The sequence below is a fragment of the Puma concolor genome, chromosome A1 (assembly GCF_028749965.1).
Source record: "Puma concolor isolate L17-30 chromosome A1, mPumCon1.1.hap2, whole genome shotgun sequence".
Taxonomy (NCBI): domain Eukaryota; kingdom Metazoa; phylum Chordata; class Mammalia; order Carnivora; family Felidae; genus Puma; species Puma concolor.
In genome coordinates this window covers 96,589,948-96,607,024 of record NC_141667.1, presented here as the reverse complement: position 1 = coordinate 96,607,024, position 17,077 = coordinate 96,589,948, and the positions used below count along the sequence as shown (strand labels likewise).

At 42.0% G+C, this 17,077-nt stretch overlaps 1 protein-coding gene across 1 annotated transcript in view; it reads right to left on the bottom strand.

The window, feature by feature from the left end:
• The window catches only part of SERINC5 (serine incorporator 5), a 99,676-nt gene that overhangs the window by 12,029 nt on the left and 70,570 nt on the right, over positions 1–17,077 (bottom strand). The window contains exons 5-8 of the mRNA XM_025924768.2: positions 15,524–15,617; positions 9,200–9,411; positions 6,371–6,466; positions 2,513–2,639 (exon numbers count right to left, since the gene is read on the bottom strand). Coding sequence (XP_025780553.2) covers positions 2,513–2,639; positions 6,371–6,466; positions 9,200–9,411; positions 15,524–15,617 — 529 coding nt within the window. The remainder of the gene's footprint in view (positions 1–2,512; positions 2,640–6,370; positions 6,467–9,199; positions 9,412–15,523; positions 15,618–17,077) is intronic.

The window sequence follows — 17,077 nt, the reverse complement described above, 5'->3', positions numbered from 1 at the left end:
GCAAGCAATGGAGCTTCGTTTTGTAACATTTTCCAATCTCTCATTCCTCTGAGTCTGGGAAGAGACATAATCTCTAGAAAGTCAAGATCCGAAAACGTAAACTGGGCTGCCTCCCCTTCCCAGCAGCATTCCCTGACTTGAGGCTCTACTGGGCCTGATCTCACTTCCCTGGGAGCCCAAGACACTTGGCTAGAGAGTTCTCAAAGCTGACTCCTCCTGGAGCTACACGGATCCTCACAGCGAACACTAATCACCAGCCTCGGGAGGGACGCTTCACTGAGTCCTGGGAAAAGTAGCTGCCCATCACAGGGAGTGTGTTCGTGCCCTGCATCCCACAAACACTCCTGGTCACTCTGCACTCCGCTCATGGAGATGCTGTTAACGCCCCCCACCCCCACCCCAAATCAGGTCTCGTTACTAGCATTCAGAGTATTTGTTACCAGCATTCAGACAGATTTTAAGTAGCAGTGGTCAGCTTTGAAAATTGTTATCTTTTGGGAATATCAACCAAAAGGGGTGAGGTTTTATTTATCACCTCTCACGCAAGGGTGGCAGTGAAAATCTGACACGGTGAAAAGTCCATGCTGCAAAACAACACCATGTGGCAGTTCTATCAGCACACTAAGTAGAATTGTTGCCATCTTTCCACTGACAGATTTATAGCAAATCTAGGCCCTGTTTCATCTAAGCAGCAGACACCTTTTTTCATGTGTGATGAGGCATTCAGCAACCCACACAAACACAGAGTTTTATTCTGTCAAATATCTTTCTAGGTTTTTTTAAATAATACAAAAACAAAAGAAATGCTACCTCCCTATAAAACAAAACCAACAACAAAAATAAGTTATCTCTAATACCACCACTATTATAGGTTTGGTGATTTTTTTCTATATAAGTAAACATAACCATATTTCATTTGTATTAAAAAAAATTTTTAATGTTTATTTATTTTTGAAAGAGAGAAAGAGAGACAGACTGCAAGGGGGGGCAAGGCGGGGGGGCAGGCTGGGATGGGAGAGGGAAACACAGAATCCGAAGCAAGCTCCAGGCTCCGAACTATCAGCACAGAGCCCAACATGGGGCTCAAACCCGTGGACCACGAGATCAGTACTTGAGCCTAAGCCAGACGCTTAACCTACTGAGCCACCCAGACACCCCAACTATATTTTATTTTTGAAATGGAACCGTCTATCATTACATTTTAGTAATCTACTTCCTCCCACATAATTTGCCAATATTTTTTTACATACTAATACAGAAAAAACTGAGTGATAAATGATGAAATTAGTCACGCTACTGCCATTTCCCCCAAAGCTCAATGACAGACTCAGGAAGGAAAAGCTTACTCAGAAAAAGGAGAGCTGAGAATTGGCAGTCAGCATTTGGCTGGCTTTATGGTTTTCCTGAAAACATTCACGAACTTGAGCCTGAATCCCATCCACTACTTTGGACGTAGTACGTACTCAGTGAACAACTATGGAATTAATAAGAATGAAAGGTCGAAATGGTGACCGTGGTTCTTTCTGCTGCAAGAAGGAGAATCTGTCACTATGTCAGGGGCAGGATAAGAACCTGTATCACACAACTGTCCCTGGAACAACCACCTGCAACACAAACAAGCATTTCATGGCTTGATGCGTGACTGAACAAGTACTCAAGACCCAGTTCCCGCATCTTCAAAACGTCTGCCGGTCCCTTTCTAAAAGTAGGGAGTGTTAGAAGCTGTAAGAGAACGTGCCAACGTTCTCAGAAAGACATTTTATTTCTATTAGCCAAGGGAAGATCATAATGTACCTATGCCAAGTTGAAATTTTTATACACTGAAACGTAATAAACAAAGCGGAAAACCTAAACATGAAAAAGTCACTGTCAAAAGGAAGCTTAGTGATCAGCGAAATACCTATCAGAATCAGTAACTAAGCATTTCTACCTGTTACTTTTCTCCCTTGGGCAAACCCTTAAACATTCTAAATAAAGGTGGAACACACCCCACGACTAGCATGTGAACTACAGTCTGCTTTAACAGCACTGTGGGTTTTAGCATAAAAGAAAAGGGACGTTTCCTGTCTTTCTCGGGCCAAACACAAAATGACTGTGTAAGTACTGCTCTGTATTCTTTCCATCAGCAGCAGAACAAATGATACCTCCCTTGGATTAGAAAGCTGCCAAAACATTCTGGCACATACTATCTCTTCCCTGCTTTGTATTCCCTTGCCCTCCAATATCCAACCGTCTCCTGAATGGCTGAATGGCCAACTAATATCCAACCGTCTCCTGAATGGCTACAATGTACTATGTATCTAATTTATTTATGCATATAAATGCAAGTAAGGAAAGTGAAGTCCAAACACCGTGCTTCCATGCTGTAATACAAACTTTTAGCTTCAAGCTATTTTTCCTCTTCCTCAGATGGGATTTGTTTTGCTATCTCATACTTGCTGCAACTTACTTAAATTTTTCTCTGCACTTTTAAGTCTGCAAGGATGGTCTCAAGTTATCTCCTAAGACTTACCATGAATATAAGATGCACACGAACAAGAGAGTGGTACCTAGTCCAGTAACCAAGTTTTCGTCTCTGTACAGGTCTTGGCCGAACTCTGGCACACAGATCGTAACATTCTTCCCATGCTCATCTATAACTTACGACGAAAAGACAAAATAATCACAGTTAATCAGAAAAGCTTTTTGTAACTCACAGACGCATTCATTTTGGGAAAATCTGCATATCTTTAGAAGAGTGAAGACTTATCATTGGAAACTTCTAGTCTACAGCCCAACTTGACTCAGACTAGACTAGATTGTTGCTATGTCAAAGCACTCCCTCCCACCTAAGCACCCTCTTAGCACAAGACCCTCAGATTCCAGCTCCAGCGCCAAAGGGTTCTTCTGTTCCATGATGTAATAAGAGTCTTGCTCTTCTCAGTACTATTCAAACAGTAGCAAAAAGTAACATTAGATCCATTTATCAGCTGACTCAGCAGGCTCTGAACAGAGGTAGGATGCAGACATTAGCGAGTTTCCACTGTTGTCTATCCTCTGTGGAAGAGCGGTGAGGCTACTCAACAACCAGACATGACTAGCTGGTCAATAGCCACCTGACCAACAGCCTCTACCCAGATGTGAAGTCCCTTAATTGCCAGTAACAGGATGGTCATGACTCTAGTATCCTTTGCTTGCTTGTTACCCACTTTCCCAGGAAAGTTCTCCCATAGCGATTCATTTCTTTAAATTCTTTATACTTTTGTTAAAAAAATTTATATATATGTCGTGTTTCTTTTTATTGATCAGGTATCTAAATTTATGGTGCTAAAAAAATCAGTTTATTTATAAACAGAATAGCTTATTTAAAGAAAAGGTCTTTCCTCAACAATACTGCGGTTTGCATTAATTCCATTTGTTACTATTATGCACAAAAACCTCGCTTACAAGGGGATGGTATAAACATATCATTTTGTTCACTGTATTTAATAGGCATAACTGGCTAATATTACTAAATCATAATGTAAAGAAATGTGAGAGGTGCCTGGGTGCCTCAGTCAATTAAGCATCCGACTTCTGCTTAGGTCACCATCTTGCAGTTCATGAGTTCGAGCCCCACGTCAGGCTCTGTGCTGACAGCTCAGAGCCTGGAGCCTGCTTCAGATTCTGTGTCTCCCTCTCTCTCTCTCTCTCTCTCTCCCCTCCCCCATTCATGTTCGTTCTCTCTCTTTCAAAAGTAAATAAAAACATTAAAAAAAAGAAATGTGACAATATTCAGGTACATGCTTTCTGAATGTTTCAAATTACAATCTATGAGTGCTGCCGATACCCATGGGAGAGAAGAAAATTACCTGTGCAAAGATGGAGGAAAAAATAGTGTCTAATCTGGGAATATTCTGAGATTTTCAGGATTTCTTAAAAATTTTGAAAGCCTACATCATAATAAAGATTTCTATCATATTACCATCAGTGGTACTTTTTACTTAACACGGAATCTCCTATCTATCTATCTATCTATCTATCTATCTATCTATCTATCTTTAAGTAAATTCTACGCTCAACATGGGACTTGAACTGATGGCCCTGAGATAGAGAATTGTAGGCTCTACTGACTGAGCCAGCCAGGCACCCCCAGAACTTCAATTTTAAATATCCAAGTTAGATCTGATTGCCAATAAGAAACATAAACATAAATTAACAGTCGAAAAATCATCTTACACACATGTACATTCTAATTATTTGAATTCAGACTAGAATTATTACTGGTACCACATTTGAAACAGTAAAAATAACTGTGTATGCTGTGGTTTAAGGAATCTTTATTCTTAGGCCAACAAAAAATAAAATTTCCCAGGCACCCCAATAAAATGTTTTTAATTGACCAAAATACTAACTTTTCTATTTAAGTAGTACCACCTGAAATTAAAAATAAGTTTTTTTTCTGTTTTTAAGTGATACTTGCCATTTAAAAGAAAAATTCTGTAACCAAAAACCTCATTAAATTAAAACCAAAAACTAATAGTCATAAAAGAAAGTGTTGGGGCACCTGGGTGGCTCAGTTGAGTGAGCATCCAATTCTTGATTTCGGCTCAGGTCACGATCTCACAGTTCCTGGGAAAAGCCCCCTGGGCTTTGCGCTGAAAACACTAAACCAGCTTGGGATTCTCTCTCTCCCTCTCTCTCTGCCCCTCCCCTGCTGAAGTGTAATACACACATACATATATAAGAAAGTCTTAAAGAAACTAGATTTAGGGGCGCCTGGGTGGCTCAGTCAGTTGGGAGGCCGACTTCAGCCCAGTTCATGATCTCATCATGGTTCACGGATTCGAGCCCCATGTCTGTGCTGACAGCTCAGAGCCTGGAGCCTCCTCTGGATCCTGCGTCTCCTTCTCTCTCTACCCCTCCCCTCTCTCTCAAAAATAAATAAACATTAAAAAAAATTTTTTTAAGTAGAGTCAAGATAGAGCTATTAAAAAAACTGAAGCCAGGATAGACTATAATTAATATAAGACCTACAACTGTATCATTTTGCACCAAAAGTAGCCATAAAGACAAGACTCACACAGTATGTGTATATAAAACTTTCAAAATTATCTTTGCATTTTTTCTACATTTAAATTTTTTTTTTCAACGTTTTTTATTTTTGGGACAGAGAGAGACAGAGCATGAACGGGGGAGGGGCAGAGAGAGAGGGAGACACAGAATCGGAAACAGGCTCCAGGCTCTGAGCCATCAGCCTAGAGCCTGACGCGGGGCTCGAACTCACGGACCGCGAGATCGTGACCTGGCTGAAGTCGGACGCTTAACCGACTGCGCCACCCAGGCGCCCCTGCATTTTTTCTACATTTAAAAAAGGAAAACAACTTCAATTTCCTAAAGACAGTATATTTATTTAACCTTATTTATACAAGACAAAATGTACCCCCACACACATTTATATATAATTATGTGTATATATGTGTGTATACATTTATATCCACATTTATATACCACAAAAGTGAAACAGATGATGAAATAAAATGAGCTCAGAAATCAAAAGATGGAATGGTCTTTTGGTCTTTTACTGGCAAGTTTCAGGTGCTCATTATTATAACAATTTATAACATAATAGGACTCTTAGAGTTCTTCAGTAATCATTTCAACTACTCTGTAATAACAGCTAACCCTTATGGAGCACCTATTACATGCCAGGAACACACACACACACACACACTCTCTCTCTCTCTCTCTCTCTCTTTGAATTCTTTAAAAACAATCCTATAAAATAAGAATCTTAATTACCTTGTTAAAATAATAATTAAAATCCTTATTTTAAAGACAAGGTATCTAGGCAGAGAGAGATAAATAACTTTCTACAAGTTACTGGAGGGGCAGAACCAGGCTATAAAGCCAGGCGGTCCGACTCCAAAGTTCACACATGTTTTGTTGTCTCTAAAAATAAACATTATTTAAGATGAGCGATTTGAAGTCACACAGCCAGCATATGATAGAGGCAAGTCAAATCCTGTCTCCTGCTTCCCATTCCCATGTTCTTCCCAGTCTCTCTGATAGAGAGATGACCACCACTTAAAGAAAATTAATTAATAACCAATTTAAAAAAAATAAGCAAAACACAAAAGTTCTTCGAAAACACAGATTAGGCCCAAAAGCAAACTCAACAGCCCATCTTTGTTTCCGTCTTTCCTACACAGCAGGAAGACTCAGAAGAAGGAATTTTCATTTTCACATCCCACGTTAAGGACTTTATTTAGAGAAAAATCTAGATCTCTCTATTTCGATTTATTGCATCTTTGACATTCTAAACAACAGTTCAGTAGAGACATATCCCTTCCTCCACAATGAAAATATTAATACCACAAACACCTGCTCCCTAAGAGTCCAGCTGGCTTACCTACTTCTACAGGTTTGCTGGAGAGAGCTGAGAAAGTGAGATAGGTCACATAGCAGCTTATGAGCCCCGACTGCAGTAGCCCGGAATGTGGCTGTCCTAGAAAGTGAAAGTGATAGATTTCAACACAGCATTTTACATTTCAACAATAAATAAGCCCCCCCCCCAAAAAAAAGGCTCCCCACCCCTAAATGATATTCTTCAAACTGAGACCCCCATCGTTAAAGGAAAGAAGAGGTATAACATGTTTTCCAAATAATATTAAAAAGGTTGATTAGGCCAAACCTAACTCCCACGTTCTGCCGAGTTCTCTACGTACCATCACGTTATTTTACTACAACTGTACTTAAACGCTCTGCCTAGTCTTCCTGAGGTTAACACTAGCTCTTAAATCTTAAGATCTCAGAAGAAAATTCACCATCATTATTTGTGAGACCACATAGCTTAGTGAGGTAAATGATAGAGATAGCACAGTGGAAAAAAGCCCAATCTGTTAACAGACAAAAAAAAACTTGTGGGGATACAAGTTCAGGTCAAAGAGGAAGGCACTGGGGCTCCGCATTCATTGAGGAAGGGCTTTAATATGTTATAATATTTAAACTAATCTAAGTGTTTTTATCATTCAGAATAACCAAGATATGATAAAAAGAATTTATCAAATTTTGGTGAAATTTTCTACCACCTGTCTACATGAAAAAATTTATTTCATCCAGTCTTCCCTCTGATTAAATGTGTTTTGAGTTGTAGTTATTAAGAGTTATAGACTCTTTTATAATGTTGCTCTTTGGCACGAGAGTAAGACTCACCTTAGCAACTAATGACATTAAACCAAATATTTCAAAATATTACAACTATTTTAAAAGGTAGGATTTAACCCAAACAGTATTTTAATCTGAACACTAATATGTTTTAGGGAATTCTTAACTGATCAGTTAAAGGGACTGGGAGATTAGTACTCTCAATTTCAATAATGTACTTGAAATTTTCAGTGCCAGAAAACCTTTAAATTATCCAATGCTAGTTCATTTTTTTTTCCTTAAAGTTTATTTATTTAAGGTATCTCTATACCCAATGTGGGATTTGAACTTACAATCTGGAGATCATTCTTCCAGTAGGGACTAAACCATCCAGGTACACCAATACTAGTTAACTTATTAAATCACCATTTTAGAAATGATTTGAAGAGCTATAAATTATTGGCCACATTGCCCTTTTCCTATCTAGAAACCTGAATGTCATTTGGTTTTCTACAAGGAAATTAGGCCATGGACACTTCTTTCTATAACCAAAGATGGCAGTCTGGCTTAAGACATCATAAGTTGTTTATAAAAGACAACTCGAGGGGCCCCTGGGTGGCGCAGTCGGTTAAGCGTCCGACTTCAGCCAGGTCACAATCTTGCGGTCCGTGAGTTCGAGCCCTGCGTCGGGCTCTGGGCTGATGGCTCAGAGCCTGGAGCCTGTTTCTGATTCTGTGTCTCCCTCTCTCTGCCCCTCCCACGTTCATGCTCTGTCTCTCTCTGTCCCAAAAAAAATAAATAAACGTTGAAAAAAAAAAAAAAAAAGATCTTATTAAAAAAAAAAGACAACTCGAGTCTGTACTTTCTTTTTTTTTTTTTTTTAATTTTTTTTTCAACGTTTTTTATTTATATTTGGGACAGAGAGAGACAGAGCATGAACGGGGGAGGGTCAGAGAGAGAGAGGGAGACACAGAATCGGAAACAGGCTCCAGGCTCTGAGCCATCAGCCCAGAGCCCGACGCGGGGCTCGAACCCACGGACCGCGAGATCGTGACCTGGCTGAAGTCGGACGCTTAACCGACTGTGCCACCCAGGTGCCCCGAGTCTGTACTTTCTAAAGCACTTCCAAAATCCCATTATTTCTTCCCTTTGCCTTTGTGGATTGTTTGTTTGTTTGTTTGTTTGTTTGTTTGTTTGTTTGTTTTTAAGTAAGCTCTATGCTCAACATGGGGCTTGAACTCATCAACAGGTGATTAAGAGTTAGATGCTCAACTGACTGACCCAGCCAGGCACCCCTCTTCCATTTGCCTTTGAAACAACCTTAGGTCACGTCAGGTTTACAGATTTCTGTTGGCTTTACTGAGAAAGGACTTGGATCTGAGGAAGGTTAGCTCGTGGGCCAGCTGCTGGCTCAGCCAGATCAAATTCCCTGCTTCTTGACTCCTAGACCACATGGGCCCTGATTTTTGGTCCACAGGCCTTGAGTGAAAGATGAGCCCAGAAAGCACTCCTTCCTCAGCCTTCTCATTCAAGTTTTACACAGAGATTATAGGGAAGAACGTAATATACAATCAGGGCATCTTCCATTTAAACGCTCCTTGTGGTACATTCATTAATAATGGTTAATAGCTGGGGCGCCTGGGTGGCTCAGTTGGTTGGGCGTCTGACTTCAACTCAGGTCATGATCTCACGGTTTGTGGGTTCAAGCCCCACATCGGGCTCTATGCTGACAGCTCAGAGCCTGGAGCCTGCTTCGGATCCTGTGCCTCCCTCTCTCTCTGCCCCTCCCCTGCTCACGCTCTGTCTCTGTCTCTCTCAAAAATAAACAAACATTAAAAAAAAATAATAATGGTAATAGCTATCTTATTTATTGCCTTTACTACATTGAGATCTTTCTTGACAACAAGCATGCCAACTATCCCATTCAGCCCAAGTGAAGACTTCAATCCCACCCTTCCTATTGCTGACCCATCCATGATAAATTATGGAGTGGCCAGAATTTAAAAACAGAACAAAACAAAGAAAAACACCGGGTTTGGTCAAAAACACACAAAAAATATATAAATCAGGAGGGATGGAAAAAACTTGTGCTTACGATTTTGGACACAAGGCGAGATGGCTACCACTGAAATAAGCAGACACAGGCCTCCGTTCAGCCCCAGGAGAATTTTGTTTTCCAGGCAGCCGTCCTTCTGGGTGTAAAACACTGCCATCAAAATCAAGCCTCCGGTGGCGATGGAGTACATGACGAGTGTCACCAGGGCCAGAGCAGCATACCACAGCTTGTTGGTAGCTGTGCCGGCAGTCCTGTTTCTCCAGAAGTGGTAAGAGGGAGAGGAGAGAAGGCAAGGTGATGAGGCCCCTGTTCTCTGACCATCTCTCAGGCGGTAACTAATGCTATCAGCCCCCAGGCCGCTATCACCCCAGTTGTCCAGAAGATTATCATTTTATCAACAGTTAGGCTCAATCAAAGCTAGAAGGTACAGGTAAACATCTCAAAACAATTTTGGTTCAGGCTTAGAATTTTTCCTAAACACTACAACATTCCGTTTTTAAATATGTATTCATCAACTAAAATGTACTTGCACAGACTTGACTCTAAGCTCCCCATTCTTTTTTTTAATTTACTGTGAGAGAGAGAGGAGGGAGAGAGTGCACACACACACATACACATGGGTGCAAGCGGGGAAGGGGCTGAGAGAGGGAGAGAATTCCAAGTGTGGAGCCTAATGCAGGGCTTAAACACACAAACCATGAGATCACAGCCTGAGCTGAAGTTGGAAACTTCACCAACTGAGCCACCCAGGTGCTCCGTAACCTCCCCATTCTGAAAAGGAATCGCCCTGGGATAGGTTTCGGCAGTATTAAAAAGTAGCTCTTGGGGCGCCTGGGTGGCTCAGTCGGTTGAGCATCCGACTTCGGCTCAGGTCATGAACTCACAGTCCGTGAGTTCCAGCCCCACGTCGGGCTCTGTGCTGATGGCTCAGAGCCTGGAGCCTGTTTCAGATTCTGTGTCTCCCTCTCTCTCTGACCCTCCCCCATTCATGCTCTGTCTCAAAAATAAATAAACGTTAAAAAAAAATTTTTTTTTAATAAAAAAAAAAAAAGTAGCTCTTAGTTAAGTTCTCTTTGTGGTTTCCCTCTCAACACAGAGCCTGGAGGGGCTGCTGTAGCAGCTTCTGCTAATGTCCATCTTCTCTTTAGGGAGAGACAAACTTCACTCAAAGACTGGATGACCTCAGCCCTTTCAACCCTCTCTGCAAAGGTGGGTCTGTAGTGGTACTGCTTCTCCAAAGCGATGCCACATAGGATTAAAAGAGAGTTGGTTTTTTTGTTGTTTTTTTTTTTTTTAAGTTTACTTATTTTGAGAGGGGTTTATTTATTTTGGGAGGGGCAGAGAGAGGGAGAGGGAGAATCCCAGGCAGGTTCTGCACTGTCAGCAAAGAGCCTGATGAGGGGTTTGTATTCATGAGATCATGAGAGCATGACCTGAGCTGAAGTCGGACGCTCAACTGACTGAGCCACCCAGATGCTCCAAGGGAGAGTCTGAAAAGAATAAAATCAGCTAGGAAAGGAGCAAAAAACTGTAATGGGATTTACAATAAAAACCCTTAAAGAAGAGATTAATTTTCTCTCTAGTTTATGTAAATATTAATAAAGGGATAAGAGAAATGAGCGGTGGTTTAACAATCTATAGAAATCGTTGAGGACAATAACAAAACAAGAGTTCAAAACCGCTCAGTCAAGACGATAGAACCATAGGGAGCACGGGTGAATCACTGTCATCTGCCTTATGATTAAACTGCCACACTGTAACCACATTCTCACAAACCTTCACAGAGAAAGCAACTTGCTTAATGTTTTCACAGAACTGGAAAGTATTCAGGCAACTCAGCTAAAATGTTTTAATGATGAAAAAGTTACTGCAGCCAGAGACAAATAGGGAGGGAAGACCAAAATCATAATGACCATCATATTCCTGAAACCACGCCAGTGACCACAGAATTCATCTAACATAAAAGGCACACGAAGGAAATAATAGAGTAAGACTCGAGAAGGGGTGGGGGGGAGTGGATGTAGAAGCCAAATGGTAATCGATGACAGGAACAGAATGCAATGTATAGAGAAAGGCAAACACTGCTGACCAGGGTGTGGGTGGGGTGCAACTGTTCCTTTACTGGTCTTTTGGGCTGTCGCTAGCATATGAAGACTTTCTTATAGTCAATATAGGTCTACATTCCCAAAGTTAAATTCCCAACCCTAACCTCTCCCTTCAACTTTAGACTCACATTATCCAACTGTTCAGCGCAGGGGGCGGGGGAAGGGGCCTGGGCCAAACTGACTTCCCAAATGCGCATCTCTACCCCCTAATCCTGCTTTTCTTCATCTTCCCAAACTCAGAAGATGGCAGTTCCATTCCTTCCTTTTGGGAAGGGAAACTTTTTTTAAAAAAGAAAAGAACTCGTGACTACAGTCTTTTTCCCTCCCCCCACCCAACCCCACCTCCTCATCACCACCAGCAAAGTCCGTGAGTTCCAATTTTGGAATAGACTAGAATCTGACTGCTGCTACCATTGTCTGAGCTACAGCCATCTCTCACCTGGATTATCTTCCACGGGCCTCCTTACTTGCACCTCTGACACCCCAAACCTTTACTGGAATTAAAATATACTTTGTATCACTTTCCTCTGGTTTCAAACCCCACTAATGCCCTTCCTACCTCACATAAATGCCCCAGAAGGCCGACAGCATCTGGCCAAATGGCATCTCCTACCTCACCTCTGGTGCCCATCCCTCACCACAGGGGTGCAGCACAGTGGGCCCCCATTTGCCCCCAAACAAGCCGGGCACGGGCCCGGCACAGTCCTGCCTCAGCCTCCACACTTCCTTCTGTTTGCAGTGGTCTCCCTCACACCTGACCATGAAGCCTTTCCCTGCCCTGCTCTCCTCAACCCCCATACCCTGCTTTCTTTTTCTCTGGTCTTTTCCCATTGAACCTGTTACTTATTTACTTGATCATAAATTGGTTATCTGTCCATGCCTCCTGCCCTCCCCAACAGGAGAAGGTAAGTTTCATAGAGCAGGACATCACTGTGTTCACTGCTCTTCTCCTGCTATTGAGTGCCTGGCAAACAGGTGCCTATTGAATATTAGTGTAAGAAATGTCAACTGTTAAAAAATAACTTTGTGGGGGTGCCTGGGTGGCTCAGTTGGTTGAGCATCCGACTTCAGCTCAGGTCATGATCTCAAGGTTTGTGAGTTTGAGCCCTGTGTCTGACTCTGCTGACAGCTCAGAGCCTGGAGCCTGCTTCAGATTCTGTGTCTCCCTCCCTCTCTGCCCCACCCCCCCTCCCAACTTGTACTCTGTCTCTTTCTCTGTCTCTCTCTGTCTCTCTCTCAGGAACAAACAAGCATTAAAAAATAGTAACTTTGTGCAGCAGTGTTTTAGGAGAATGGCTGCTATTCCTGCCGCTCCATATTCATGACATCCTCCTTGATGACCTCTTGTTTTGCAGATAACCCAAGTGCCATGACTTACTTATCTTTATACTCTCGGTGCCTACCACATTGTCTGGGACACAGTTAGTACTCCCCAAAACTGTGAATAAATGCTAAACGAGAAGAAGTGCTTCAAAGCAGATTAGAAAAGGACCAGACAACGGGGCAGAGTGCACCAACCCAGCAGTATGCTGGCACCAGGCTGGGCTCGGGTTCTGGAGTAAATAACACCTAACCACAACAGAAATGACAAATCTAGCACATTTAGAAAATGGGTCTTTGATAGAAACACCTAAATGTACCTTCTACTTTTTGCTATTTCAATTTTGATATAGAAGTGTCACTTCAAATCACAATATCTGAGGTCAAAAAGAAAAAGAAAATTAAACATCTAACGTGACCATATTATTTTACAGGTGTGAAAACAGCGGTCAGAGAGGCCAAGTAATATGCCCAAAGGGAAACAGCGATCTAGAGGAGCAGAGGGACAGACACCTGCAGTCTCCTGGTTTCCGGACCCATGGCCTCCGTCCTACTGCCTTTGGGATCTTCTTCTCAAGATATTTCTTGAAAAGAGAAAACAGGGGCACTTGGGTGGTTCAGTCAGTTAAGCGGCCAACTCTCAATTTCAGCTCAGGTCATGATCTCCTAGTTTGTGAGATCAAGCCCCACATGGGGCTCTGCACTGACAGTCGGGAGGGAGCCTACTTGGGATTGTCTCTCTCCTCTCACTCTCCTTCTCTCTCTCTCTAAAATAAATAAGTAAACTTAAAAAAAGAGAGAGAGATGGGGCGCCTGGGTGGATCAGTCGGTTAAGCCTCCGACTTCAGCTCAGGTCACGATCTCACTGTCCGTGAGTTCGAGCCCCGCGTCGGGCTCTAGGCTGATGGCTCAGAGCCTGGAGCCTGCTTCCGATTCTGTGTCTCCCTCTCTCTCTGCCCCTCCCCCGTTCATGCTCTGTCTCTCTCTGTCTCAAAAATAAATAAACATTAAAAAAAATTTAAAAAAAAAAAGAGAGAGAGAGAGAGAGAGAAAACAGAGAGGAAAAGGGAAGAAAAAGCAGTTTGGTTGTTCCATGAAAAGTGATGTATTATATTTTCTAGACTATCCTTGTAAGCAATAGTCTCTGTTAAAAAACAAACCTAGTAAATTTGATTAATTTATCTGAAAATACATTATTAGTGAGCTGCCTAGCTTAATCCTAATTTTAGGCAGACAAATCAACTATGAATATGCTGACATTAAGGGATTTTGTTGGGATACTGGCCTCAATGTGTAGACAATAGCAACATCATCGGTTGCAAAGCGCTTAAATTGTTCTTACTGAGTGGTTTCTGGAAGGTTTTTACAGCAGCCAAACTCTTCCAAAATGCCTGTTAAAACTTAGCATGAATAATTAGTCCCAGAAAATGGCTTCAGAACTGAGCAAAACATTCAAGTCAGAGTAAAGAAGCTCAAATATTGTCAAGAGAACATACTGCTTACTGGGTAAATCAGGCACCCAGTATCAAAAACGGTATTCTTCCACCATGAAGTTCCCTATTTTGACCTATATGTGTAAGAATTTTAGGAAACATTTAGAATGATTTTATATTAGACAAAATAAATTTCTGTAGTATCAGTTATGTGACTCCTCTATGTGCTGTAAATATTTTAGAAACTGACTATTAAGTATTTGGGTATTTAGTATTCACTAAATTATAAAATGATAACACTAGCCTTTCACTCAGGCATCTCTTGATTTGATCTCTAAAGAAACAAAACCAAACCCAATGAAACACTAACTACCACCAAGCTGAGGAATATAATCAGAATGAAAAGTTATTTTGAGGGAATCTGGACCGTATATTTTGTTTTGTCCAAGAGAAAAAATAAATTTCATGTTCATACATTATTTTCTGATTTCTTTTTTCCAAAATAGTTTAAAATAACATGATGCGAATAAAAATGACAAAACAACAAGAAGTATTCCTAGGCACAATAGATAGTTATTCTCATTTGTTATTTTATAAGGAAGCTGAGCAAACAAGAGCAGCAAAGTGCCCTGCCTGGGGGCACAAAGGGAGTCAGCCTGGCCTTTAGCACTCAAGGGGCTGACACTTACCTAGTTGCCATTTCCTGAATTGTGTGGCTCAGCGAGAAATAAAACTAGCTATTAATAATTCGGCATTTCCTACTTATCCTAGGATGTGAATTCCACGCTCAAGGCGCTAAGAAAGAATTTACATTTTTAAATTCAGATTGGCTTTCTAAGGTCGCACAACAGATCTTCCTAATGAAGGGTCTTTATAATCTTAGGCAGATTGAGAAAGAACCAAAAAAAATTTTTTTAAGTGTATTTATTTACTTTGAGAGAGACAGAGACAGCACGAGTGGGGGAGGGGAGGGAAAGAGGGAGTCATCCCAAGCAGGTTCCGCACTGTTGGTGCAGAGCCTGATGGGGCTCAAACTCATGAAAGATCATGACCTGAGCTGAAACCAAGAGTTAGACTGACTGACCCACCCAGGTGCCCCCAAAGTACTTTTTTCTAAATCTCCTGAGGATGGAGGCATAAGATAAAACCTGCCCAGGTTTTCAGGCACCTAGCGTCACAACCGGGGAGCCAGGGCCAAGAGGTGCCAGCAATGGATGTGAGTGTGGCTAAGTCACAACAGCAGCTGACTCAGAGCCCAAATGGGAGAATAGAGGGAAAAGCCAAAAAGTGAAAAAGAAATAACATGGAAGAAGGAAAGGAAGAAAGGAGAGGAAAACCGGTAGGAGAGGAATGAAGGGAAAGTGCGCCAACCTGTTTCTCGCACGAGCAGGCTGCCCACCCCTGCCAACACAGCTCGGGGTAGACCCTCTATCAACACCGTACTGAAGGCAGTTTCCCCGAGCAACGACTGAGTTCACTTGGAAACCTTCCCAAAATGCACATACCAGTTCTTGTTCCATTTATGTGCAAACTCCACGAGCAGGATGAGCTGGATGCCTATAAAGATGAAGCCCCCGACGGCTCCCACATAGCGCCAGGCTGCAAAAGAAGACCATCCAAAAGGAGGTGAGGGGATCACTCCAAGTGCTGAGCTTAAAGGAGAATAATGACTACAGTTTATCTTTACTACATTCTTACTGTACCTGCAACACATTTAATTTCCACGCAACCGTATAAGATGGGTGCTATTGTTATACGCACTTTACAGATGAGAAAAATTGAGAGACTATGCAAATTGACAAAGTCCCACAACCACGGGGCTCAGTCAGTTAAGTGTCCGACTTCGGCTCAGGTCATGATCTCATAGTTTGTGGGTGTGAGCCCCACATGGGGCTCTGTGCTGACAGCTCAGAGCCTGGAAGCTGCTTCGGATTCTGTGTCTCCCTCTCTCTCTCTGCCCCTCCCTAGCTCACACTCTGTCTCTTTCTGTCTCTCAAAAGAGAAATAAAACGTTAAAAAAAAAAAAAATCCCATGGCCAGTAAAGGACGTAGCTGGGATGTGAACACAAAGCAATGTGTGTGGCTCTTGAGCATCTAAGCTGAATCTACACACTGTAACTGACAGCTACCCTAAAAGACGCAGCTATTCACAAAATCAACAACGACCCACGATTTGTAAGTAAAAACACATCTTAAGAAGAAAAAAGGCAGTGAGCCACCAGAGATTAGTAGGGAAATGAGGGTCAGACTGGGGGCCACGGACTCAGATCCACTCCTCACTCTGCTACAAGGAAGCTCTAACCTTCTGTGCCATGTCTCTAGGTTACAGGTTGTCTATGAAAATGGCTGAACTGCAGTTGTCTATAAAAAGAACTGTTGGCCCCATCCCATTCTAAATCTATCTTTCTAACACATAAAAGTACATCTGTGGGGAACAGAAAACTAGTTAACAGCATTTTAGGAAAAAATAAGACTCCAAGAGGATCTCCTTCAGGAGTGCATGTAGCTTGTTATGCCCCTAAAAACTAGCCAGACCCTAGTGACCATTTGAGGGGCCATAGGCTGTTCCTTAGGGACTGACACAGTGTGAATGTTTTTACTACCTTAATTAGGAAAATGAATTCGTTTGGGTTAAACAATGTTTTGAATCTCCCTAGTTTTCATGTAGAAGGGCCCCTGTTTCAGCTATGATTAACGGTTCCAAATTAAATTAAGTTTGGGAAATTCTAGGAATAAGAAATGTAATCCAATATTATATACAGTTTCACATAGGTAAGTTTAGAAATAAGGCTGGATGATGCCTTTCTTATCTCATTATAGCTGCAGCTGATTTAAAACTCAGTAGCCTCGTGTTCCGCGTAGGCAGATTTCCGGGCAGTGCTCAGAAAGAACAAGGCGTCCCAGAACCCCTTCAGTGATGGTGCCATGCTGACATGCTAAACTGGTTTTCAGACAGACTTGCAGGGCCCCATTTTCCCTTCAGGCCAATCACCTTAAAATTATCAATTGAATTCTCCAGGCTGTAGAGTAACACCTGGCCAGAAAGGGAGGGAATAGGG